At 38.2% G+C, this 26,459-nt stretch overlaps 2 protein-coding genes across 2 annotated transcripts; both read left to right on the plus strand.

Annotated features, from left to right (window-relative positions):
* Positions 1-39: 39 nt before the first annotated feature.
* On the plus strand, positions 40-13,369 carry LOC139202835 (disabled homolog 2-like). Its single transcript, XM_070832424.1, has 10 exons — positions 40-173; positions 325-511; positions 3,373-3,512; positions 6,099-6,197; positions 6,854-6,985; positions 8,398-8,484; positions 8,596-8,643; positions 8,761-8,820; positions 9,812-9,905; positions 12,283-13,369. The coding sequence occupies exons 2-10, from the start codon at positions 421-423 to the stop codon at positions 12,681-12,683; spliced, it is 1,152 nt and encodes a 383-aa protein (XP_070688525.1). The 5' UTR covers positions 40-173; positions 325-420; the 3' UTR covers positions 12,684-13,369.
* A 193-nt stretch (positions 13,370-13,562) lies between these two features.
* Positions 13,563-26,327, plus strand: LOC139202396 (FYN-binding protein 1). Its single transcript, XM_070831862.1, has 16 exons — positions 13,563-13,848; positions 16,980-17,601; positions 18,828-18,939; positions 19,498-19,553; positions 19,708-19,745; positions 20,086-20,123; positions 20,982-21,114; positions 21,489-21,651; positions 22,587-22,737; positions 23,007-23,023; positions 23,757-23,817; positions 23,976-24,018; positions 24,505-24,667; positions 25,188-25,221; positions 25,636-25,673; positions 25,832-26,327. The coding sequence occupies exons 1-16, from the start codon at positions 13,846-13,848 to the stop codon at positions 25,867-25,869; spliced, it is 1,710 nt and encodes a 569-aa protein (XP_070687963.1). The 5' UTR covers positions 13,563-13,845; the 3' UTR covers positions 25,870-26,327.
* The last annotated feature ends 132 nt before the right edge of the window (positions 26,328-26,459 follow it).

A 26,459-nucleotide genomic window follows, 5' to 3' on the forward strand; every position in this document is an offset into this window, starting at 1 on the left:
ACAGTCCTTCCTATATGAGTGTCTTCAATCTTCAACAAGAGTTCCCATGTATTGGGCCTCCCAGCGGATGTTAATATATCACCACTGAGTTTGCGGTCTGACCTTTGACTCTGAGAAGTTTCAACTGTGCGTCAAGCCGAGCAGCAGGGTCAGAGCAGACACACTCCCAGCAGGTGAGGTGGATCAAACAATTTCCCTTCATCCCAGAACTTTTTAAAATCTGGAGATGTGTTTTGTTTTTTGTTTTGCAGTTTGTTTTGTGTGTTTTGAATGTCTGACATCCTTTGATTTTCTCCACTTCAAGCCTCCTCTCTTTTTCTCAAGGCTGCAGAACTGATCTTCAGCAAAGAAGTGTGACAGCTGCATTGGCTTCACTGCATCCTAAACCCCACGGCCTTGAATTTCCAAACAGACCTCGTCATGATGGAGACGGAGCAAATGGCTGGGACTGGGAGTTGTCCTGCCCCGGGCCAAACTCCTGTCAGGACCTGGCTCTCCTCAAGCACAAGAGGTACAAACGTTCGGCTGCTGTTGACTGTCAGGATTGGATGTCAGACAAAAACTAAGCTCAGAGTCGTACCTTTTGACAGAAGCTATTACCCATGACCGAAGAGAAACCTTTAAAAACCTGCTTCTTACCAATTGGACATGGTTAGCAATGAACAACATTACAACAGAGTAAATTTTATCTGATCAGAAACGGATTATTTCAGCATTTTATCTTATGCTTCTGTAGCCTATTTTTGTTAAAACCTTTGGAATAGAAAGATTTGCTATCTGAGATTTTAAATCCAACAGGATAAAACATCTCAGAAGACACAGTTGAAGAGCAAATATTCAATAACAACTCTTTTTCAAAAGTAATCTATTAGGGTTTCACAAGTAACTACAATTTAATTCTAGAAAGTGTTAAGGTGACTGGACTTAGACTGTCACTATGCAGAGTTCCTTCCAAAATGAAGCCAAAGCCAAAAATTGGGAACATTTCCACTGACTTCCATCTTTAAAATTCCCTTCACCTTCTGTCTGAAGACATTGCTAAAATTAGGGCGTCTCTTGTGAGTCTCCAAACTTCTCCTAACCCCTTTAACTAATAACAGAGGATTCACTCAAGTGAATTTGTTTGTAAAGGACCGCCTTTTGTTTTAGTCTGGTGGCACAACCAATGACACATCATGGTGATTGAATATATCACTTTAAAGCAGTCTGTATACTGTACAAGTGTTTCTAAATACTGCTGGTTAAACACAGTATGTCCCCTGGTCTGATCTGTGACAGTGAGTTTGTTAATATCTAATGGGAAATGGCAGCGTTTTCAGGTAACGCTGTATGTTTTGTTCTTCTTCCTTGTTCCTCCTTCATGCACCTTGGAGGGTGTCCAGCTGTTCCAGCTGTTTGAGAAACACTGTTGATATAATTTGTTAAGTTATGGTATACAGTAGTGTCTTACTGGAAATCCTTCATATGTGTCCAACTTGAGAAAGCTTTCATGTCAAATGGATAAAAGTCTGGTGCGAATTACAGCTGAATGTTTCTCCAAAACCACCAATATTTACACATTTCCATTTGCAGCTGGTTTGTCAACAAAGCTGCTTTCTCTTGTCTGTGTCTGTCAGTTTTAAAAATACAAATCTACATTGAAATGTTGATCTGATCTCTCTCTCTTTTGCACAGCCGTGTTAACTATTAGCCAATCATGAGCAATGATGGTTTTATGAGAGTGTGATCACTCTGAGTGAGACTATATTCCATTTCTGCACCTATAAAAACCACTGTAAAACTACTGTAGTTCAACTTGAATGATGAAATACTGGAGAAAGGATTGCAAAAGCAAATAAAGCATCCTGAAATCAGATGCGGTGTTCTTTTCTTACTGTGGTTGCTAAGTCAGCTAATCAAGTTTATATATAGTATACAACATCTTACAAAATACTTTAGTAGAGAAGATAATGTAAATGTAAACGGACCAGACACAAAAGTTTAAAACTCACCACTGGTCATTGTAAAGACATGAGCCAGCTGCTGCTATTAAATCCTAGATATTAAGTTCAGTGGGAGTTTTTAACTTTGTTACCTCAAGGCTAAAAATCTGCTTTAGACACGACCTTGTCTGTGTATATTGCGTATACAGTATATTATATCTATGTCCAACTAATTTACAATAGCATATACATGCATCTGCTGTTGTATTACATACATGTTGCAACATGCATCATTCTATTAAAATTCATTCATCAAATCATGATTAAAAGTTTTAATGGTTATGTTTAGGCACTCACATTAAATGGTTACGGTTTGTGGTCTATATGGTGAAAAAAGTCTAAATTATTTTATTAACATTGAACTGAAAGTACAACTTTTACTAGCCTTAGCTGAGGTGCTTTTGTTGCTTAAACCTAATCACATGTCAGATCTGATTTGAACTCCTGTCTGCAGTATCAAAGGCTCCAGAGGTCTAGTTTGGTTTGGTTTATTGACAACATTCTTGTGTATAATAATAACATAGAACATATCAGACTGTCTGCGATAAAATTATTTCTTTTGTTTGCCCTGCCGTTTTCACAGACTCACCAACCTTCATCAGGACAGAGGCAAACATTTATGTTTGGTCAAAAAATAATGAAAGCTAAATGGACGTAATAGGAAATTGTAATAATGTGTATGACAAAGTATAATGCATGGATTTTATTGGCTGATTTCACTGAATTTACTTTCACCAAACTAGAAGCCTGTGATTCAAAAAGAGACTTATTTTTGTTCAGATTAGTGGTTATGTGACTTTTTACAATCAGCAGCATAGGTCATTGACTGACTTTTGGTTTGTGCTGGACTGTCAAAGGTAGTGCTGAACATCAAACTAAACAGCGACTAAAAGCCTGTAAATTCTTACACAACGTGAGTGAAGCTGTTTAAGAGGCGACCTTTGTAACAACAACACATGGCGACATTTTTATAATCACTGAATTACTGTTTTCATTCCAGGAAATGAGATGAAACATTGACCAACCATCTGTCAAATGCTCGATCAGCAATTTGCTTACACACAGAACACATGGAAAATACATTAGGAACATATAAACACCAGCATGTTTACTGATTATCCATTTACAAACACATATAAATATATACTCATACAATACACACAAAACATGTTCTACACTCTGCTAAAACATAGAGGCATTATGGTAAGAGATACAAGTGTAAACATATTAAAAACACAAATAAACACTGTACTTTGATCTAATTATAACACACAAACATAATTAAGACACAACTAAGTAACACAAATATACACAGACATGCATTTCCTCGCTCTCACACAGTTTTCTCCTCGTTGTTTGACCTTTTATCTCCTCTCTGCGTGTTTCCCAGGAGCACCCAGAACACTGAGTGACACCGTATCCCGTTTCCATGGAGACGGGGTTCGCTACAAAGCCAAGCTGATCGGCGTGGACCCGGTACCTGACGCCCAGGGAGAAAAGATGTGCTGGGACTCCATGATGAAACTGAAGGTAGTCTGCCCCCAAACTCACCTCTGTCTCCTCTTAATCAAACCTGCCTAAGTGTGTGTGAGATGACAGTCAGTCATTTTATCAGAAAGAAAAATGAAAAGTAAACATTTCATGTCTAAAATCATAGGACGAGTGAGTGATTCAGGGGTCATCAGGGACATCTTCTATCTCACATCACTGGCAGTTTCTAAACTTATACAGGCTTAATTTGACCAATCAGTCTATAATGCTATTCCATAAAGCTGGAGGATACAGTTCTTACAAAAAGAATGCACCATACTAGGAATAGATTTGATGTGGCCTTCTAGACACTGATCAGCAGAGCAAGAGATCCGCATAGGAGCAGCTTTAAATCAATCATGTGAATGCCCTGGAGCTGCCAGATCCCCAATCAGATCAAGAATTTGTGGCTGAAGCTACAAGACATAGAGTTTACAGCCATGCTAGCAGTGCTGTGAGGCTGTACGAAGGCACAACAGTGGTTTGAGCTAAAGGCTAACATCACCTGCCAACGTGCTCACCATAGATACAGAAACATAGATGCTGAGTTCCATCATGTGATGTTTGTCTGCGCAGCCGCCTCAAAATCGACTCTAACTCATTTACTTCAGTTGCTTCACTTGCTCATCTCTATGTCAAAACATAAACCCTCTGTATAGCTCCAGCCTCCATATCATATCATATCATATCATATCATATCATATCATATCATATCATATCATATCATATCATATCATATCATATCATATCATATCATATCATATCATATCATATCATATCATATCATATCATTGTACTGTATAACCATTATATTTGTTTATTTATTTCTGCTTATGATGAGCATGTTAGCATTGTCGATGTGAGCACCACAGATGTAGAAATGTAGATACCTCATTGGCTGCTGCTGTATGTCACCAGCGTCTACATTGGGTGCCATATTGGGTGGGTGAAGATCTGCTGGGAAACTGCACGGAGAGACGAAGCCTTCATTACAAAATTGAGTCTAACTCACTTAATTCTGTAATGATTTTCATGAATTTTGAACATGAAACTTGTTTTATATTGCAGTACAATATAATACAACACAGTATGACAATGTATCCGATAGATATTTCAATAGAAGTCAAAAATATGATGTGATGTTGGCACAAGATACATCAGGAAATCATTAATATCAGAAGGGTTCATCCTCTGGCGACCGCAAATGTCTGTAAGACATTTCATCTTAATCCGTCCAGTAATTGTTGAGGTATTTTATCATAAATTATTTTGGCTTTTCACTTTCATTTGACAATCAGCTCAGAGAAGCAGGAAACACAGATCCCCTGCCGTGGCATGCACCTTATCATCAGGATATAGGATACAGTATATTTCATGCTGCTCCCCATGCAAGCTTAAAAAAAGGTATGTTTCAAAAAAGCCACATTAAATCTGTTTTGATTCACTGTAGATGATAAAACATGAAAACGTCTACAGGAGATTTTAAGTATGTATAACCTATGCATATACTATGGCAAATGAACTGGTTTTCTTGGATTGAAAGGGAGTTATGGGAAAATTGGAAAAGTGGAAAAGGGGCTTCAGACATGTTCGACATCCTGCTCACCTCTGACATGTCAATGACTTCAGGCCCTTTAATCTCATAGGATTTTGGACAATCCAATGGGAGTGAAGGTTATGTAAGAAAAAAATAAGAAAAATAAACAAGCAAGCATCTTCCAAAGGGGCTGAACACTTCATAGAGAGAACTGGAGGTGAATCAGTGTCATCACAAAAGTTAGCCACATATATACTATACATATATACATTATTTTATATTAATATTTTATTGAATTTATATATAGACAAGTACAAAAGTATTGCCGTCACATTAAAGCAACTATGTGTAGAATTTGAAAATGTCTTATTGTATCATAAAGGACACTGTGTCTAAATGTTACGCTATAATATTCTATGAGGAGCTTTGAAGCAACAATCTTTGTCTTTGGCAGCATCTATGGTGATATATGATTGCAGGTATGAATTTGGATGACACTCTAAGAGAGATCCAAACAGTGTCCTCGCTGACAGTTTTGATTGTCTTCATCTGAACGTCAAATTTGTTTCTTTTTTTGGGATTTACAGTTATTTATTAAGTTTCATCGTCCGTAGTCATCGATCTTTTCTTCGTTTATTCAGCTATACTATCTGTTTACTTGTAAAGCAAGCAGAGACCAAAGAAAATGGTAAACTACTTCTGCCCACCCTCTCTAGCGGCAAAGCAAAGGCTTCCATCAGTGGGCCATGGGCTCAGTAACCACTGTGTTAACTTATTTTGCAATAGTGATTTAACAGATGTTTGTTTAGCTGAAAATTCACAAGATTACAACTTCAAATAGTAAGGCTATCACTTCTACTGTCACCACACACACACCACTCCAGCTTCACAAATGTTATAAGTGAAGTAAGTGAAAGTGACTGTACACACAGTGGCTTTAATATAAATCATCAGTGTAAACATTAGTTTCACTTTTGCCCCACCACTCAGCTCCTCTGACTGTGCTCCTACTTTTAACCACTCCATTTTTTTTAATCCATCTGTTTTAGGGCTTTGAGGTAGCAGCAAGGAAACAGGGGAAACACAAGCAGAGAGTTTGGTTCAGAGTTTCCTCCAGCGGCCTGAAAATCGTGGATGAAAGGACCGGGGTGAGTTTCTCTCCCCGAGATTGCTCTGTCCTCAGTGTGTTGTCCTGTAGCTGTAGCGCCCCTCTCAGGTTAATGAAAAGGTATCTTTCCCTTGTGTGCAACCACAACAACCATTGTGGGTCCTAGTAAAAATACTAACAGTTTCCTGCTTCCTGCTTCACCACACTAATCCCAGATAATATCTGCATAATTTTTCTTTCTTTCTCCAAAATTGGACAATTCTCAGGATTCCTTTGGGATACATAGCTGAGTATTTATACAACTGACAAGGATCAGTTTTCCAGTATTTTGCTTTCCAGTTTCTTGACAAAAGAGAGAGTCTCATGGGCCAGTTTAGTCCACTACAGATTATTGTGAAATGATGTTACCTCAGTTAGAAGTCAAGATCTCTATCTTCTCCCCCTGAAAAGCATAAACTTTAGCATTTAACACATTCCAACACAACAGCTAGAGAAAAGAAACAATTTGAGATGGGAAACCAGACAAAACTATTTAAATGTGGTGACATGAATGGTTATAATTAACTTTTTTTCTCGCATTAATGGTAGTTTTCTGTTCCGACATCAGTTTTTATTTATTGCTCAATGGTAGTGTTGCGGTGAAACATGTTGTAACATAAATAAAAGCTCAAATTCTCTATATTGTCTGTTTTTAAGGGTGTACTTTATGACCACGGCAGGAGCAGGATCAGCTCTTTGACGAAGGATGCGTCTGACCCCAGAGCTCTGTCCTATGTCTACCAAGACCAAAACACCTACAGCCTCTTCTATATCAAGATGGCCAACTTGGTAACAACACCCAGTACTAAATCGGATACAGGATCTCTTAATAACACGGAAATAACTGCTGGTTTTACCTTTCTTACTGCAGCTACACAAGGCATAATTTGACTACAGTGACCCCACATTAACATTAGCTACATATATAATAATATTGATTGGGGCGTGTCAATGGATTTTATTGTAGGAAGTGCAGTGAACGGACATAAGTGTGCCGAAAGCAGGATGGCAATAAGGGCGAGTATGTTTGTGGTCTGCAAAGAGAAATCTCAATATACAAGGATACAAGTATATTACAAGGATATATATATGCACATACATGCATATACATATTATGTACACTCTCAGGGACTAATTCAGTAGTGCATGTTTTGAAATTGTGTCTGGATTAATGTATACAGCAGCAACAGGACCGTGGTAAAAACATGGTCTTCATTTTTACATAAAAAATTCGGCATCTGGGAAACATTGTCCATCATCTTTGATGCGTTTGAACACCAAACATCATAGATATAAACATAGAGTCCATCTTCGCCTGCCAAATGGGAATTAACATGACATTCAAAGCAATAAAGCTATTTACTGAATCCCTTTACGTCAGAGACAGTCCTATAATTGGCTTCAAAGATACCCATACAATTACAGGCAAAAAACACTGTGGCACATTACTGTCAATTACATTATGGTTGTGTATGAATGTTACATTACATAACTGACAAATTATGGCCAAAGTTGAAGGGCCACATGACAAAATCATTCAGCAACCTGCAAAAACCAACATTAATGAAAGTTTAGTCGCTGGATGAAAATTTGAGAGAAAACAAAAACATTTTTCTCTGTCTTCCCCACAAACACTGCCCATAGAGCTGACTGTGAGCAGGACACCACCACATTTATTGGGTTCTTTATTGTTATTTGGCGATGCAATAATCATCATGACCACACAGCAATCAATCAGGAACACAAATAAACAGCTTTTGACTTTTTGTCACAAACCCAAAATATAGAAAATGATTTAAAAAAAAAAAAGGGGAGGCCAGAATGGAAACCATATTGGATAAAAACATGCAGGTTTTCCATGAGAGCTGAATTTAAGTTTCTCTGTTTTCTGGCCTAAAGATTGTTAAAGGGAAAAAGGGGTGTTTTCCATTTGAGCAGAAAGACCTGTCTTCCCCTCAGGTCTTTCCCCCATTGTGCCTTGAAAGGAGTTGATGGGTTCAGGAGGTTGTTAATGTTTCTGTATATAATTGAGATTACATCCTTACAAACCTTTGTAAAGCTCAAGATATCCCCTAAAGAGGTTCCTGTGGGCATGTTAGGGAAATCTGAGTGTGTTTTTCTGAGCACCATTTTTGTGCGTTGTACCACACTGCAGTGAACGTGGCTTGTACGCAGTGTGACGTTTTATCTGTGTTCACCAGGCAGATCCGGTCCTGGCCGACATCAGGGAGGTTTGTCAGGCTGTGGACCAAGAGATGGCAGAGGGACCTGCAGAGGCACTAACACAAGTCAGAGAAAATCTTTACGAGTTTATGTTTATGTGTGTTAGATGTTAATCAGTGATAGTTTTGTGTGTGTGTTTAGTTTTTTGTGTTCAGTTGTGTTCCTTTGTTTTTCAGACCAGTTCCTTGCTACTACTGAATGACAGCTCAGCACCTCCAGATGAGGTAAATAAAAGATTAATCTCTCTATCTCTTTGTCTATTTTTTTTCCCCAAAGGATGGAGGTCACATGTTAAGACAAAACTCTTCAGTATTGAACGTTGAATGTACCCTTATTTTCAGGGACCAGCTCTTGAGGAGGTGTTCAGTCCACGACCAGATTCTTCGTCAGGACAGAACCAGGTAAATTAAACAAAACACGAGATCAAACATGTGAATGTTTTAATACACTATTTCTGAACACGGTTATGAGCCGTGGTTTTTCAAAGTTCCCTGCTGAGCCCACAGTGTTTGGTAATAATAGATTACATGTTATCAGGATTATGTAATCATCCATCCAACCAACCATCATCCATATCGCTTATCCTTAAGGGTTGCAGGGGGCTGGAGCCAATCCCAGCTGACTTTGGGCGAGAGGCGGGGTACACCCTGGACTGCTCACCAGTCAATCACAGGGCCGAGACAGACAACCACTCACACTCACACCTACGAGCAATTTAGAGTCATCAATTAACTTAACCTGCATGTCTTTGGACTGTGGGAGGTAGCCGGAGTACCCAGAGAAAACCCACGCGAGCACAGAGAGAACATGCAAACTCCACACAGAAAGACCCCAGGTTCAAGCTACAAAAGCATGTTTTGCGTGCACCACCAGATTATAGCTACTAGATAATAATTTAAAAGAAACAGAGTCTCACATGTTGTAGAATGCACACAGGGAAACCTGTAGTTTGTGCCATTGTCGCTTTTGTAAGTATGATTTGATTTGTTTAAAAGATGAATATGCAAAATGCATTTCATTTGCATTTGAAAATGTAGATGTTTGAATCGAAAATTTAAATGGAAGCGTCCATTTTTTAATCCAAATGGATTTCTTTACTCATTTGCCATGTATTTTCTATTCAATAACTGACAATACTCTCCAACCCTCTACCTACAACAACAACAGATCAATTGCCCTTTCAGACTTTCAATGTTTTTAACTGAAATAAAGACAAATACATCTGACAAACTACGTCATTGTTCTTTAGAGACAGGGTTAAATAACAAATATGTAAACTGCAGCCAAAACAATAGGCTGCCACCATAATGTTGGCTGAAATATGAGTGACTGAAATGTTTTCCCCTGTTATAAAATACAGACTGCACTATTTTTCTATTTCTCCGTCTACAGACCTCTTCCACTAATGAGTTGATGGAGGTCTTCTCCGTCCAGATGGAGGAGCCCCTGAATCCCTCTCAGAGCCCATGTACCAGCTATCAGCCAGGTTCGTTACAACATGACACTGACATGAGTGTTTTTGCTCTGCGCTGAGTCTCTTTAGTCTCTCTGTGGCTCTTTGCCTGCGATTACTCTCAAACAGTGTTACTCTACAGTGTGGCACACAGCCTGAGAGTGGAGGTCCTGCAAAGGATTCATAATGCAGGGCAAAACAATCTCTCTCCTTCTTGCCTGGTCTCTCCAAAGATCCCTCCATTTTTTATGTAATTCTTAAAATTCATAGTTTTTAGCAGTATGCAATAGCAGTGGACTAGATGTGTTTAAACAGCAAACAAAGCACATTACACACAAAATGGAGCCATGCATCATGAGAGAGTTTTTTTTAAATTATAACAACCAAAAAATATAGAATTGGCAGAGACATTCTCCAATATTGTTATTTTGCAATAACTTGTAATAAACTGGACTGAGGTTGAGAAGTGTATTTCCTATTTTTCCCATTTTTTCTTTATAGCAAACATTCTGAAACAACGCTGTCTAAATGTTATCGATATAGAAGAGGGAAGTTATTTTAAGCTGTATTTGTGAAACGTCTAATGTAGTCCCTTTTTAGAAATAGCTGGTTTGAGAGTTGTTTATTTGTTGACTTGATTGCATTGCGATATTCAGAAGAGCAGGACAAATGCGAAGACACAAAATATGTTGTTAATACAGTTCTTTCTGACATCACACCAAAGGGGATCAGAGATTATCAGTTCGATAAATATCATTAAAGACATCCGGCTGACACAACGCCACTATGAGACGCACTTAGCCACTTCCGTCCTGTAGATTTCGAAGGGACTTGCAGGCATCTCCCTCATGTCTTATTGAATCAGAGCATTAACACCTCCACAGCGTATTCACACACATCACACATCACAGCACAAACTGTGTTACTGAAACTGTTTCAATCTAAATAAGATGACTGAAGTGCGAGCTCGCACGCCAAAACTTAATTCACATCTCAATTGAGCATGACATGACAATATTTAAGTCTGCACAAGATTAAAAGTAAATATAGATATATACATATATATATCATATACATCATGAGATAAAATCAAAAGATTAGGCAGCAGTATGGATTCATACACTGATTCCCTACAGATGTTTCTCCTCAATGGACCTCTGACATTTAGCACAGTGACTTGTAATGTACACAGTGTTTTCTCATGGTCTCCCTATTCAGGAAGCACTCCAGCGGGGAGTAGCATGGTTCCCATGGTACAACTGATAAAGAGCCAAGTTTATGTCATGTTTTAATATAAAGTTTCAATGTTCTAGCGAGACTGAGGGATGTGCAGGGTTTTCTGTGCATCAGTGATAATCGGACAGGCTTGCTTTCTCAGCACATGCTCAGTTCCTACATCAAAAGATTCTGTAATATCAGCCTCCATCATCTTTCTCTGATTGCTTGTTGTGAAAAAATGACAAAATCACAGTGAATGGAAGCACAGCAGCAAAGAGTGGACATGATTTTTAGTGGAACAGAAACATTTTTGTTGAAGGTTATCTCCAGAATGAGTTCATGTATGGATACACAGCTGTGTGATGTGTGTATTTTGAAGAACAAGTTTAATGTGTGGTGGTGTGATGCAGCCTTTTTTGTCAGATGTACCCCCTCATTGAAACCATCCTTCATTTTCCAAACACGTTCAATCGAATATCATCAACCGTCAAGTTTGCAACCATACAACTTCTCCTCTTGCTTGCTAAAGGTTTTTGCTGAGCTACTGACAAATGTTTCCTATGTTTACCCTGGCAACTGCAGAGGTACCCTAATAGGGTACAAGTACCCCTGGATGGCAATCAGTGGTGTGTTGTCTGCATTGTGTTTGTCCTTTATTTATATGTTTTTTGATGTGTGGGGGTGTCTTTTAATGCCTGAATGTGGGTTTTTAAACCTTGTTTTTATAGCCGTGACAAAAGAAAAATTTCTGTTTTTACCTGAACAGGCAATAAAGTTGAATTGAATTGAATTGAATTGAATTACTAAACAGTGACAATGACCTTTCCCTGCCCTTAAATTAGGGTTGCATGATTCATTTCATGATTAATCTGTGATTTTTTTTAGATGAGTTGATAAATTGGTAAGTCCATGAAATATCATAAAACAGTGACAGCCACTTAAAAAGACAGCTTAACGCTCATTAATTGAAACTCTATATATTAAATCCATACATGAAAATGTATAAGCGAAATGCTGTGGTTTCAGAGGTGGTTACATGCCTAAACTATTTCTTGGCAACCAGCAGCCGAGCAGAGTGATATCGAGTTGTTGTCATCGTGAGGCTACCTGGCAAAAAGCTGAGACTCCAGGAAGTGCTGCACTATCAGTGCAGAACTGAGTTTTAAAGACCCACTTTATTCTTTTCCCCCAGAGTCCCCACAGCTGGCGCTCTCCACCTCTCAGATCCTCTCCATGTTCCCCACACAACCAGTAGGGGGCTCTCCATACTCCTCTCCCCTATACTCTCCCACAAACATGCCCTGGGGCCAGCAAGGGCCTCTGGGAAATCAGTGGCCTGGCCAAGCTGTGGCACCCTGGCCCACAATGCCTGGCAGTGTGGCAGCGGCGTGGGCACCAGCAGGCATCGCCGTGCCCCCTGCAGGCGGCCACATTCAGGCTCCTGCTTCTCAGCAAGGAGGAGTCAGGATGGGAGGAAACATTCCTGCTTCACCCACCGCAGTCAGCAGGTACCCCAACCCTCTAAACTCCTCCCACGTCCCTGCTGGAGCCACAGGACCACAGCAGCCAGTGGACCATAATCTACTGCTCTGATTAACTGGTTAAAATGGGTTTATAGATAAAATTATTGGATTATAGGTAAAAAAAAAATATGGCTCGACGACTTTCAATTTGATTGATGAATCTGTACAATTCTTATCTCATATTGGGCGGAAAGTAACAGCAGCAGTGAGAAATCTTGGACCTTGTGCATCCACCACCCACAACAAAAAACAGTAAATAGCTGCTCATTGAGGACAATGCAAATTCAAGTTCAAATGTATTTTCTATTTTTTGCAAATCTAGACGTTTACTCCTTCTTTTCTTTGCATAAATGCTGATAAAATGTTTATGCTGCTTTTCAAAAAAACTGGGAGATTAAAACAATCAAACATGTCAGTCAGATTTTTTGGGTATCTAACATGTCCAGGACATTCACTGTCTGTTTAAACTAGGAAATGCAATGATTTGAGCCAAAAGAAAACTGTTGCTCATTGCTCTTGTTCCTCATAGAAAGAATTGATAGCAAAATAATATTGATATAGATGTCAGCAGTTAATTCTAATTGTGTTTCATTTCTCCTGCTCATGTACAGATGTTACTGATTTATCTGATACTTGATGATGATCATTTCTTTTTGTTTTCTACATCAAATTAACTATAATTGCTGTCTTTTTCAAGTTTTCCTCAGGTTTGCTCATATTCACGTGCACATGCAGAATAAAATACAGAACATGGAAGGAAGCTCATGTAACTTCACTTTGTTTTATTCTTAATGTTTTCTTCAGACTCCATCTCTGTGTTTTTGTAACTAACGTGATGTGATTCTGTTTTGCTCTGCTTTTCTTAACTTTTTGCTTTTTTGAATTGAAGAGAGAAAACACATAAACACACTTTGCCAGAAAGACAAAAAAAACAGACAATGCATTACTTGAAATGATCTCACGTTGCCATTTTTGCAACAAATTCATAGTGGAAAAAACTGAGCTTTTAACGTGAGACTAAACGACCAAAGCTGGCAGGCAGCATGTTAATGTTTCTCTGCTGTTAATCCCATGTTGTGTCAGTCGTCCTGTTGCCCACACTCGCTGAGCATTTCCTCATTTGCAGTAGGTTCAGTGACACAGGTCATGTCGCTGTCTGTACAGTAGCTTTACAGACTCACTGCTGGACATGGAGCACTTAATCCATCATTAAACCATCACTAAAGGCAAATATGGTAAGAAGCTGTTATTTACAATACTATTTAGTTACTATTTAGCTTTTTTTCATGAATCAGTCAGTGGAGTCATAAACCACTTCACAGCATCTTTCACCCGTCTGGCTATTTTTTTCCTGACCATCAAGGTGTCTGTGAATAACCAGACTGCAGTAGACAGAGCATCAACAGATTCTGTTTATTGTGGTTAAACCTCACTTTCTTTCAGCACCTTTAAAACAGTTAAGCTGGTTTTCAAATGAATGATCTGATGATTTAAAAAAGCAGATCCTGGTCCTCTGGTAAAAGCGGTAAATTGTCGATGTGTTCAGCTACAGTTGTTCCTGACAGCAATTACTTAATTTTTAAGTTTAAGGGGAAGTTGGATTTTTTTAAAAAAAGAGCTGCTGCTGCTGCTGCTGCTGCTGAAAGAAACCTTTATTACACACAGCTATCACTGATTAATGATTTACAGTGTGCTCAATACCACTTCTTCTTTTCCAGCGCAATTACTCTTAAATTATATACATTAACTGCATTTTAAAACTTGTTTTTAAAGAAAAAGGACAATGATGGTTGACATTTAGTCATTAAATTATAAAAGTTGGTGAACTTCATCCAGGTTTTTCTTTCATATTGATGATTACAAAGACTTTAGAGCATCATGACTCCAGACAAATTATTGTAATTTCAGCAGCTCTTGAACACACAGACAATTGCATAAATTGATAAGCCATATCAAATGTCTGTTGTCTGTAGCAGAGACTGGCTTGTAACTAACATGTGATAAAAGATAAGTATTACCTGGATATATTGAATCAAACTTTATTTTCATGGCATCTGTCTTATAGGTCAGTGCAATTTAAAATGCTTTTCAGATGACTGACAAGCTGATGATAAGACAATACAAATGTAAACTGATTAGCAATATCCCAGAAACACTGGTTTACTAAAATATAACTTATAACTGTAATTAATTCATGTTTTATGTAACAGTCATAATTTTGGTACTTAGTTCACTTAATTTTTTTGCTGCACACCTGCAAAGCTACAGTCTGTGGTGAGACCTTTTAAAACAGCTGCGATAATGTGACAGTGCCAAAGGAGGCAACACACACACACACACACACACACACACACACACACACACACATTTATATATACACACTGGGTTTTTTCTGCAGGCCCTTTTCTGCAGTGGAACCCCGTGTACGTGCTTTGTGGTGTAGAGCAAAAAAGTTTGTGTCTGTTTCCTTTCTTCATTGTAACAAGAGAGACGACTGCGAGCAGAGCTTGCAGCTTATTGGTGCAGGAGTGACAGCAGACAGCATTTCTATGGTAACCACCGCAGGACCCTGGATAGGGTGCAGAGGTGTGTGGTTGTGAGCGCTTCCTGCTCTTCCTCACACATCGTGTTACAACATTAGGTGTTCAGATATGTTAATGATCATCATGTTTTCATTCTGTCCTGATAACAAAGTACAAGACGTGTTCATTCATTCACATCCTCCAAATGTGGTTTTACCTCCATCATGTTTCCCAATCTGAACCAATGATATTATTTCTGCTGCTGGACGACTCTAGGTCTTTTTTAAACTGTTCTTAGACCTTATCCAAATTTGTTTCCCTTTTTAGTTTGGTCATTTATTTGGGTTCGAATGACAACATTCAAACCTCAAATAGCGTCACAAAAACACTTAAAACTGAGAGCTTCAGTAGTTACAAAATCACTGGGATTCATGTCGACATGCGGGGAAATTTTCAGACTTTCATCCACACTAAACATGTTTGCAAAAAAAATCCCAAAATGTACACTCCTTGGCCACTTGGTGCAAGATAATGCAATCCGATACAACAGATTTGCCACAAATTCTGCAATGAATGTTCATTACTGAGGTCTTAGTTAGAGTTAGTGAGTGGTTTGGACAAAACATTATGAGCACCTTTCAATATAATGAAGTCCAGTGCAACTACAATAATAACCTCAATAATCTAAATTTAAACAGTGATCAAGTGATCAAATTAATACCTGACAGTGTCAATCAAAGATGAACATCATCATCTTTATAAATATATATTGATTATATACCAAATCTATATATTATTATTATGATATTAGATTTTACAGGTGTACCTAGTAAAGTGGCCACTGAGTGTGAAAACAACGCTGGTCTCCAGTTTTTAAGAGAGAATGATTCATATGTATGATGGGTATGCTCTCACAAACATTCTCAGCAGAGTCACATTTGGCAGCAATGTGGTGCAGGTTCAGTGTGACTGAGAGAAAGCAGACAGGAAGTGACTTTGACTTTGAGCATCTCGTTCGAGAAGAATAAAGAGACTGACCTCAGTGTCTGATCAGCAGATGAAAGTGGATGAGTTCATGATGCACAGATGAAATTAATGCCACTAAGATGGTTATTAAGTCAGAAAGTACTGAAGTAAACTTTCTACGTTGGGAGAAATGAAAACAAATTGGAAAAAAGTATTGTTGTTGAAATTACATATCTAATTTGGCAGGTCACTGAACTCCCCCCCCCACACCTGACTAGTTTTTATGAGCTTTGGTTTGCATATTATTGTCATAGTGACTCTAAATGACCAAAATATAACAGATTAAGAAAACCATAGCACAAAATTTACATTAAAAATCTCTCGTGAAATTATCTGAAAAAGTAGCAATGGAGCTCTAACAGGAATTCTCTTAAATAAACCGACTTCTAGAGTGACTTTGTATTGGATGGATGGATATTGGCTGAGTCTGTATCACTATAAAATGTGTTTCATTTGCATTTATTTAGTTGCCACAGGCTGCAGTTTTTACTGCCACAGCAACTTCTGACCTCATGTTACTTGCATAAAAAATATTCAAATTGCAGTGACGTAAGCAGATCTTAAATTTGGAGTCTTGGTATTGGATCTGTACATAGCATCAACAGATAACTTCATCTTAAGTAATGTTTCCATTAAAATTCTTAACAAAGCTAAACTCGAACCGTGGTGTTGTACGATGCATTCACACTTCACACTTCACAACTTCACTCAAAGATGTGTGTTTGTGTGCGTGGGGGGGATGCCTTGCTGTGCTGCTAACTTCCTGCTTTAGAAACAGAGCTGCTGCAGTGGAGTTTGTGCTCCTGTGTTGTTATCAGGAGGAGAGCGTTGATGTCAAGGCTCTGAGGGCCAGGTTCAACAACAAGGTCAGCACCTCGGACACCAGCAGCAGAGACAGCGGCTCTCCGAATTCTCCTCGACCTGGATTTGGGAGATTAATCCTGCCAGTGACAGAGAACGATTTGGTCCATCACAGACTGTCTCCTACAGCTCCTGCTGTAATGGACTACCCAGGTTTGGTGAGGTTCCCTAAGGCAGAATCAGCTTCCACCCCCTCCAGACCCGCTTTCTTCCCTCGCCCGCCTCCCAATCCTGGAGTTAGATCATCCGTCCAGCCAGCAGACACCACCATGGTCAAGCAGACAGGGGAGATGCTACAGAACATGATGCTGAGGCAGCAGAAGCCTCCAGGTACCAAACCAGGCCTGGTTCCAGCTCCAGCTCCAGCTCAGGCTCCTGCACCAACTCCCAAAGCCACCCCTCTACCGCTCCGACAGCAGCCCCGGGAGAGGAGCACTGGGGATGTGGCTCCGCTGAGGAAGCCCCTGCCCCTCGAAGGACCTATGCCTCTGAAACCCAAACGACCTCCCAATGTCAACCTGGAGCCCTTCCTGAGGCTCAACCGAGGACCTGCCCTTCCAAGCCCAAGAAAGCATAATGGTGAGTCTCTCAGGAAGAAGACAATGTAAAAATTCCTGGTATACAACAAATTTCTATGCCTGTGTCTTTCTGGCTTAAAGTTTATAAAAGCTTCGCTCATTTCAATCTCTTCCAGATGAAAAGCAAACACTCAAGGTCTATCCTGTTTAAAAAATAATTAACCTGACAAAATTGTAACAGTGGCTGCTGTATTTGGAGATTGGTCGATATAGCACAAAAACAAACAAGACAGTTTAACACGTCACCGTAAAAAAAACACAGGTGTTACAATTACATTAGCGATGGCTGAATTCTATTTAGCTGCTTCGGTTTCAGGGTCCTCATATCCATTGTCATGGCTTACTGGGACACTTGAACAGAAGAAAACCAGCATTAATGTTATGAGTAACTGTGACAAGTCAAAGTGTTTTGCCTCGATACAGGTTGTGTCCGAAATCATTAACTTGTTCACATTACTCACTACTCACTATCCAGGGAGTTCGATGTAGAGGACAATACAGTAAGCTCATCCATAAAATGAACAAATACTTTTGGACACAACTCACAGCGCTATTAATTACATCTGTCATCATTTATTGCAATGCATGATGGTATATAATCCTTGGTTAGTGACCATCAGTGGTACATTACCTTTCACCATGTACAGTATAGTAATTCCCATTATGCATTGATACAAAATGGTGTCGTGTGATTTCAGGCACAGCCAAGGTCCAGTAGATGAGGCAGTGCCGTACTTTTATAATGAAAAAGGCTAATTTTGTCGCTTTGTTGAATTCAAACAGAAAAAACAGAACCACCTGGTACAATTTTTATTATTTTTTGTTTGTAATATTTTTTTTCATCTCATAAATGAAGCTTTTGATGGATAGGTAAGTAAATTGATACATTTTTAAATCTATATGTTGCAGACAGAGAATCAGATACCGGAAGAGTCCTCAAAGTTAGGATTATTTTTTTAACAATATCATAGATGTTTCAAAGAATTCTTTAAAACATGTCGTAAACCGCAGTGTGTTTCATCTCTGTGTGGAAATGTGTTAATTAACAGCCGTAAAGTAAAACAGATGAGCCTACTGAAGAAAATCAGATGGTTTCAGTATATTTATCATTGATTTTTGTCTTTTTGCCGACCGTCCATACAAGTGAGTGGGTGTGACGGTTCATCTGTCTCATTTTGCCAAAAAAATGCCTTCACTAAAAGTTATCCTGTCTTTTTCTACCATCAGGTTCATCAGGCTCAGCAGGTAGACAGATGTCTTCACCTGCAGTAAACAGTCCTCCAAAACCGCCACAACGATCCAACAAACCCAGGACGCTTCCTCGCCAAACAACCTCCATGTGAGTATTTAACTGGCTCACACGATGCTGCTGTTATTACGGTAGCTGCAGGGATGCACATGCAGAAAAACATGTCTTTGTTTTTAATTTCATGTCATTTATTTCACATCTTTGAATACAGATTCAGCAATAATAAAATATTTGAAAATGCCACAATACAGCCAGTTGGATTTCTGTCACAGCTTTCATGATGAAAGATGAAATGCACCAGGAAATGCCTGGTGTGAGGAATTATATTTTCGATTACATTATACATGTCCTATAACCATGATGGCACACTTGCCATTACAAATAGTAATGGTTAATGGGTGGAGACCAAAAATAGAGCTAAAAGAGAATGAATGTGGATTAACATTCATCAGGTGGACAGTAACACAACTCCAAATGAATGATAATGTTGCTCTGCATCTGCAGGATGAGTAAATTAGGAACAGTAGATGATGGTTTGATGAACATTTCAAAAGATATAGTTGACCATTGATAATTATAATTAACTGATAATTGTAATGTAAGAAAATAATGATAAAGCAAACATATTTTTTCTTTCTTTGATTGCAGAGACATTGTAGAGAACCAGGACACCTATGATGACATTGCAAGCTTTGAGAAGAACGGTACACAATTACAGTTGCTGCAGCTTTTTTAAATCTATTTTTTTTATTCTTGAAGCTCTTGTTCTTCTGACAAGCAGTTCATTGTATCATCATGATTAGAATTATTATCTAAGACAATGTGCTTTCATTTCTTTATATTGTGTGTATTTCACAGAGTCCTGGGGTGACAGCAGCTCACTGTGTATGGACGGGGTAAGGACAGAAAACTGAAAATGAAATTTTACTTACTAAAAAGAGAGAATGTCACCCTTTTTAAGAAGTCAAAACTACGTGGCTCCTCTGGTGACTAAAACTAAAACTAGAAATACATTTTAATTCTCGTTTACAATTGGTTGCAATGCTGGAATATTAATTGATATCGGTGAGACGAATTGAGCAGACACAGATCTTACATTCAAGTTTCAACTTTGATTCTTCAATAGTTTCATTTTCTTATAACAGTTGACATTCCCCTTTAATCTAATGAACCTCAAAAAACAAAGACTGTTTTTCTTAATTCTTTAAAAATGCAATAAAACCTTTTGTCTTGCAGGATGATGATGATGATGATGTGTATGAGTCTATCGATGAGTAAGTATAAACTTACTGCCATTGTATCTGTATCTAGCCAGCTCGACTGGCTAAAAGCGGAAAGTGGTTGCAGCTGCATGAGGCAGGAAAGTGTTTTATTATTTCTGTTACTCCTACTTTTGTTTTTGCACCTGCTAGCACCACTGAAGCAATTATTAATGCAACAATCAAGCAACTACTAGAGTTTTCTCAGTTATATGGTTTTTTGGTTTTGACACAAAGTGCTTCAAACTATACACTAAATGTGTCTGTGAGCAACATCAAATGTGTCTGCATTTGTCATTACTGTCATTTCTGTGATTCAACCTATTTCCTGTTAAAGCAGGATATAGTGACAAAAGGGAAGGTGTTGAAATACGGGCAGATTGGAAGAAACTGAAAAAACAAAAGGTGGTTGAGTTTGTTGGATGCCGCAGTTGGTAAAATAGTTTACTTTGAAGTGTTTATGGCTGAGTGAATGAATTCAGTCCTGAAGACACAATCATGTTGACTATTGTTAATGTATTACACTAATGTAACATTGTTGGTATTTTTTTTATTTAACCACAAATATAAGTTTTTTTCTAGTGTGTCTCTGGGGATGGCAATGTACAGATATCCATAACCCCCCAATGAGGTCTAATTAGCTAATGCTAGTATTCAAACACACAAAACTAAGATGCCAAACATGCTTGCTATAGTTTGCTACAGTGTCATCATAAGCATGTTAGCATTTAGCTCAAAGCACACTGATACACAGCATCCCTTGCATGGCTGTAGATAGTCTAGAACATAGTCTGTGCAGTAAGTACATGCTGTGAGGTAACTATCTAAAAAAAAGGTGATGAGTCATTTCTCATTTTAATTGTTCTTTTGCAGGGACCAGGTGGAGGTAAACCGGGCAACTGCTGAGAAGAAAAACAAAAAAGAAGCAAAGAGGCAAAAGGAGCAGGAGAAGAAAGAGCAGATGGAGCGTCAGAAAAAAGAAAATGAGTTAAGGAAGAACTTTCAGGTGAGGAACCAACAGCAACATTTGTCTTCCATGAAACTCTCTGAAGTCCAGCAGATCAGATAGCATCACTTTTGTATTTAATTTACATGGACGAGAGTTGAAGATAATGCACCACCTAACAAAACAAGTCTGCCATTTACAGATTGGAGGTTTAGTAGTTCAAACATTTGAAACTTCAGTGGCTTAATCCAAAGAACACCTTTTTTTTAATTGACATAACACCAAAACCAAAAGTTGAAAGGAAAAAATTAACAATATTGCACTGACTATCTAATACTGCCGATAGTTATCAAGGTCACCTACAGTTAGTTAGTTAACCTGCTGACTTTCTGTTCATTGTCAACTTTCACAGCTTTCTTTCTGTCCTTCTGTAGTTGCAAGGAGAGATGGAGGTTCTCCATACAGCCAGGGTTCGGCATGACTGGAATGGAGGAGGAAAACTTGACCTCAGCGTCCAACAAGGCGACAGTGTGGAGATCCTCAGAGTGCAGGATAACCCAGGAGGCAAATGGTTGGCTCGTTCTCTGAACGGAAACTGTGAGTTTTGCTATAAAATTCAATAATTTGTGGAAAACCTTCCGGTCGGAACCTTTCTTTAGTGCTTCAGTTGCAGTAAGTTCACATCCAATCAACCTAACAGACACTGCAGAGGCCTTTGTTGATATTAGGGCTGGGCAACTCAAAGTTCAACTCAAATCTAAAATGTTGTTGGGATGATGTTCTGTTTGTCAAATGAGCTAACGGAGGTATCAATATTTGAAAAGGTCACAAGAAAGTTTGCAGATTCCTGGCTTGAAGTTCTGTATAGCCCTGTTTTCTGAAAATATCCAGCAGCAGTTTGTGTGCATGTGTGTGTGTGTGTGTGTGTGTGTGTGTGTGTGTGTGTGTGTGTGTGTGTGTGTGTGTGTGTGTGGTAGGAAAAGGTTAATCATTATACTTTACTATATAATTGGCTTTGCTTTAGCTTTGGAAGTTGGCATCTGAAGAAGCTGATGTCTTTCTCTTTTTTTTCTTTATTTCTAAATATGCTTTAACGTACCTGCTTCTGCAATTACTGCCCTTTGGCAAAATGTGCGTATGCTCTTGTATTTATGAGGACTAATTTGAGTTTAGACCTTCAGATTGAAAACATTTTGGCATGCTTTGTCAAAGGATTGTGCTTCTGACATCACTCTAGCTTCATTACATAAAAAGTATAATTTTGCAGATGATAGTCAACTATATCTATGAAACCAAAACATCCTGATGGCCTTATCACTTTCAACCTCTCAGCTTTGTAACTTAACATCATTGTAGAGGTAAGAATTGAGAGCTTAGATATTTAAACCTGTTTTACATGGTTTTATATAGAGACGCCCAGAGATAATATTGTTGTCATTCTCTCTATAAGATGGGTCTGTGTTGACTCACACACTGAATTGTGATAAACAAAACGTCAAAGTACAGCATCTTGATGCTGTGTTACTTTGCAGATGGATACATCAGTAACACCTGTGTGGATATTGACTATGAGGCAGTGAAGCGCAAAGTGATCCAGTCCAGGAAAATAGACACATCACCGTTGCCTCCGCCACCTCCAGACCCCCCAAGTATGTTACACGTGGAGTCAAATAACAGAGACAGGTATGGTAGCGCATGTTATTCCTGCTGTATTGATTTTTTTTAAAAAAGGAAAATGTCTTAAACACTCTTCAGCCAAACTTTTCCTCTTTTTAGCCAATGAGTGATTTGCTACTTTTTAATTCCACATGTAAACACATCTTATTATTTGGTTGCATTGCTTTCTTAGTTTCACCCACATCTGTTCCAACTAACATGTTGTCCATCCATCCATCCATCCATCCATCTTCTGCTTATTCGGGCTAACACGTTGTTTTTCCTCTAATTTGCAGCATGCTTGAAGATGATGGTAAGTGACACACTACAAATAACAAGACATTATTTGCAGATTAGAATTAATACAAGGTCAAATTTCACAGTTTTTTATTTATCTTCATTATTGCTCCACAGAAACAACATAGTCACAGCTATTTATGTGACATCAAGTTCAGATTGTTTGGTTTAATTAATTTTTGCTTTTGTGAAAAACATTTATTACTTTCTAGAGATTCACATCAGGGATTTATGGCCATTAACCACTAACTATTGGTGAAAATGGTCCATTCTTATTCAATTGTTGTTCAAATTAAAAGCTCCCATTTAACTGCTCCCATTACGATATTCAGGAAGCTTCTTGTCAGCAATACACAGCCGATGCAGTTCCATATTGACTTGGAATATTTCTATGAAATATTAAATGCGCTGACATTACGTCTTCATATAGACTACATTTCACCTACCAGTGCAATATGACTTTAGAGAAATGCCTTCACACTTATCAATATTGTCCCTCTTCCATGCAACAATTAAGAAAATTACCTAAATTACTAAAAAAATTCATGTTTTCTGACATGTTCATATTGTTGTAAAGAGGGCGAATATAGGTTGTAGACATTCAGGCTGATTTCACCCAATTGTCAGCTACAAAATCAACACTGAAATCTTAGTAGATGCTCACTGGGATGTTTTGAACTGTTATCTGTTTCAACAGATTTTATTTCATTTCATGTCATTTCAGTCTTGCTATGCTTTTTTGTCCTCAGATGACTATGATGATGTACAGCCTATAACTGAGGAGTTCCCCCCACCACCACCTGAATTTAGGTATTTATTCAAAACTGGTTCACCAAAAGAGAACAGGAAATGAGAGCTTGATATTTTTGAAGGCTCAGTACTGTCACGTAAAGCCTCATTTATGTAGCGCTGATGGAGTGCATTTATATGCTTCTTGATTAACTGTTAAATCATCATATTTTTTGCAGCGTAGATCCCAAAGTGTTGAAGGAGCTGAAGAAAAAATTTAAGGTAAATTGTTTACACACTTTCACATCAAATTATTTGGTCTGGGGTCTTTCTGTGTGGAGTTTGCATGTTGTCCAGGTACCCTGGCTTCCTCCCACAGTCCAAACACATGCAGGTTCGGTTAAGTGGTGACTCTAAATTGCCCATAGGTGTGAGTTTGAGTGTGAGTGGTTCTCTCTGTGTTGGCACTGGCTGGCGTGTGGGGGTCCAGGGTGTACCCCGCCTCTCGCCCAAAGTCAGCTGGGATTGTCATAGAAGTGAAAGGAAATGCTCAGTGTTGTATATTCATTATATGTTACAGAGGGAAACAATTATAAAAAGAAAAGAACAGGGTCCGGGATAGATCCTTGAGGAACTCTGCATACAGCTCACAATGATGAGAAGCATCATTTCCACGTTGCATATAATATAATGTAAACATATGACAGTGCCACATTACTGAAATGTAGAAAATGTTAAAAATGGATCACTGTGACTGTTGTCTCCCAGTATGAAGGGCCTCACAAGGTGCTGCACACCATGATGGTGAATCCTAATTGCATCATAAAGAAGCCAGGAGGGAAGGATCTGCCTATAACTCAGGGAGACATCGTGGACATCATCGAGCTCACCAACAGCAAGAAAGCTCTGTGTCGCAACCAGTTTGGAAAATGTATGTAAACACTTTGCATTCCTCTTTTGGTATAACACTTACCTGATCCAAAACACCAACACCCAAACTAAATGACTAAATTCCTGTTTTTGAAGACAGTTTTGTATGCATTTGAGCCTTTCTATTATTTATCACATTACACAATGGTCTACATCCTTTATTGTTGTGGCTATGTGATCAAAAATTCTGCAGCCATGCTAGCACCTACTCAGGCAATTTTGTTCTTAAATCGTTAACATGACAATAGTGACAATGGTAACAGGCAAAACATCTAATATACATATACTTAAAGATAAAGGTCAACATAATTTACCGTTTGAGGATGTGCAGTTTTAGTGCAGCAAACATTTAATCCACACAAGCTTAAAAAATAGCTTATTTTCTTGCATGGGGAATTCATAATTTACAATGATTAGTGTTTGTCAGATGACAACCGATAAACAATGTTTCATTCAACTAGTATCAAATTTTACTTGTTCAATGCAACTGTATTACATAAAGTCTGCCTCACCTATTACAGATGGTTATGTATCCAGATCTCTTCTTCTTCAAATGTAAGTGAATCTTCATCAGTTTAATATTGCCCACCATTAGCTTTACTTTGATTTAGTCTTTTTATATGCTAAACAAATAATGATTACCTGCCTTGTGTAAGTACTTTTTATTGGCATGATCTTCTTTGACTTTGATTGTTTGCTAGAGTTTTTTGTTGTATAACACTGCATGAGGATTATCTGTCTATTACAGATCTGTCAAGGTTGTTCATCTTTTATGTACTGGATGTCCGCATCTTTTCATTTCATCAGTGCTTCAATGAAATAAATTCGTTTTTTATCAATGAATAAAATAAACCAAGTTTTAAGCTCAATTTTTACTTCATGTTATCAATTCTTAGGCCTGGATTTCACACATAAAAATCAATAGAAACATTATTCTGCAGTCATTTTAACATCAATCTTTCTTTGCAGGGAAGGAGACATTTATGACGATGTTGACTATCTAGGTGGTGAGTTATCTTCAAGCCGTCATATTCTTTAAAAGATGCCATGCAACCTATATTACTGTCTTTCCAGTGTGATCTGAAATAGTCACTTCTGAATCCAATATGTTTGTCTGACTAAATTGAATTCTTTAAGAAAATTGTTTTTTCTTTTTTTTTTTCAGATGTCTACGACAACGACTCTTCACGCACTGATTACTAAAACATCTCAAACTAAACACACACCCACACACTCACATAAAGTAAGTAAACTAACTATAGAAAAATTCAAACTGAAAACTTAAGCTCTACAATTATTATCTTCCTGGATATACATTTTTGTCTTTAACACCAGGTGTCACCAGTTGCATTCAAACACAGCCAGACTAACTGAGTTTGGCTCACAAACTAAAACCACCAAACTATATATATATAAATACACACTCACTTTCACACTTACACTGCACACAAAACCCTGTGCTTTGAATATCAAACTCATTCACAAACTCATCATTGCATCGTTTGTCTGCTTGTATAGAAAATGAATACACTATTACTGTAGCTTTGTGTATTGTTCTTCATCTGAGATAATATAAAATAAATGAATACATTTTGTTTTTTTCTTGTAATTGTGTCCCACTTTGAACTGATGTTGTTATGTTATGTTTGTAAAGTGGAGGAGGAATATGCACTCTACAATATACTCTATTTGCAGATGACGGACCCCTATGAAAATCAGATTTATTATGATTAGGTATAATATATGCTAGCAGAGTTATCCTAATTTTTCTTTTCAGTTCAGTTTAGTAAACT

Source organism: Pempheris klunzingeri, chromosome 6 (genome assembly GCF_042242105.1).
Source record: "Pempheris klunzingeri isolate RE-2024b chromosome 6, fPemKlu1.hap1, whole genome shotgun sequence".
NCBI lineage: Eukaryota > Metazoa > Chordata > Actinopteri > Acropomatiformes > Pempheridae > Pempheris > Pempheris klunzingeri.

Excerpts from the sequence above, each read along its gene's own strand:
- LOC139202835 (XM_070832424.1), top strand. The coding sequence starts at position 421 with ATGATGGAGACGGAGCAAATGGCTGGGACTGGGAGTTGTCCTGCCCCG. Across the intron at positions 6,986-8,397 it reads ATATCAAGATGGCCAACTTG|GCAGATCCGGTCCTGGCCGA; the intron begins GTAACAACACCC and ends TGTGTTCACCAG. Across the intron at positions 8,821-9,811 it reads CTTCGTCAGGACAGAACCAG|ACCTCTTCCACTAATGAGTT; the intron begins GTAAATTAAACA and ends CTCCGTCTACAG.
- LOC139202396 (XM_070831862.1), top strand. Across the intron at positions 21,115-21,488 it reads AGTTAAGGAAGAACTTTCAG|TTGCAAGGAGAGATGGAGGT; the intron begins GTGAGGAACCAA and ends GTCCTTCTGTAG. Across the intron at positions 25,222-25,635 it reads AGATCTCTTCTTCTTCAAAT|GGAAGGAGACATTTATGACG; the intron begins GTAAGTGAATCT and ends CTTTCTTTGCAG.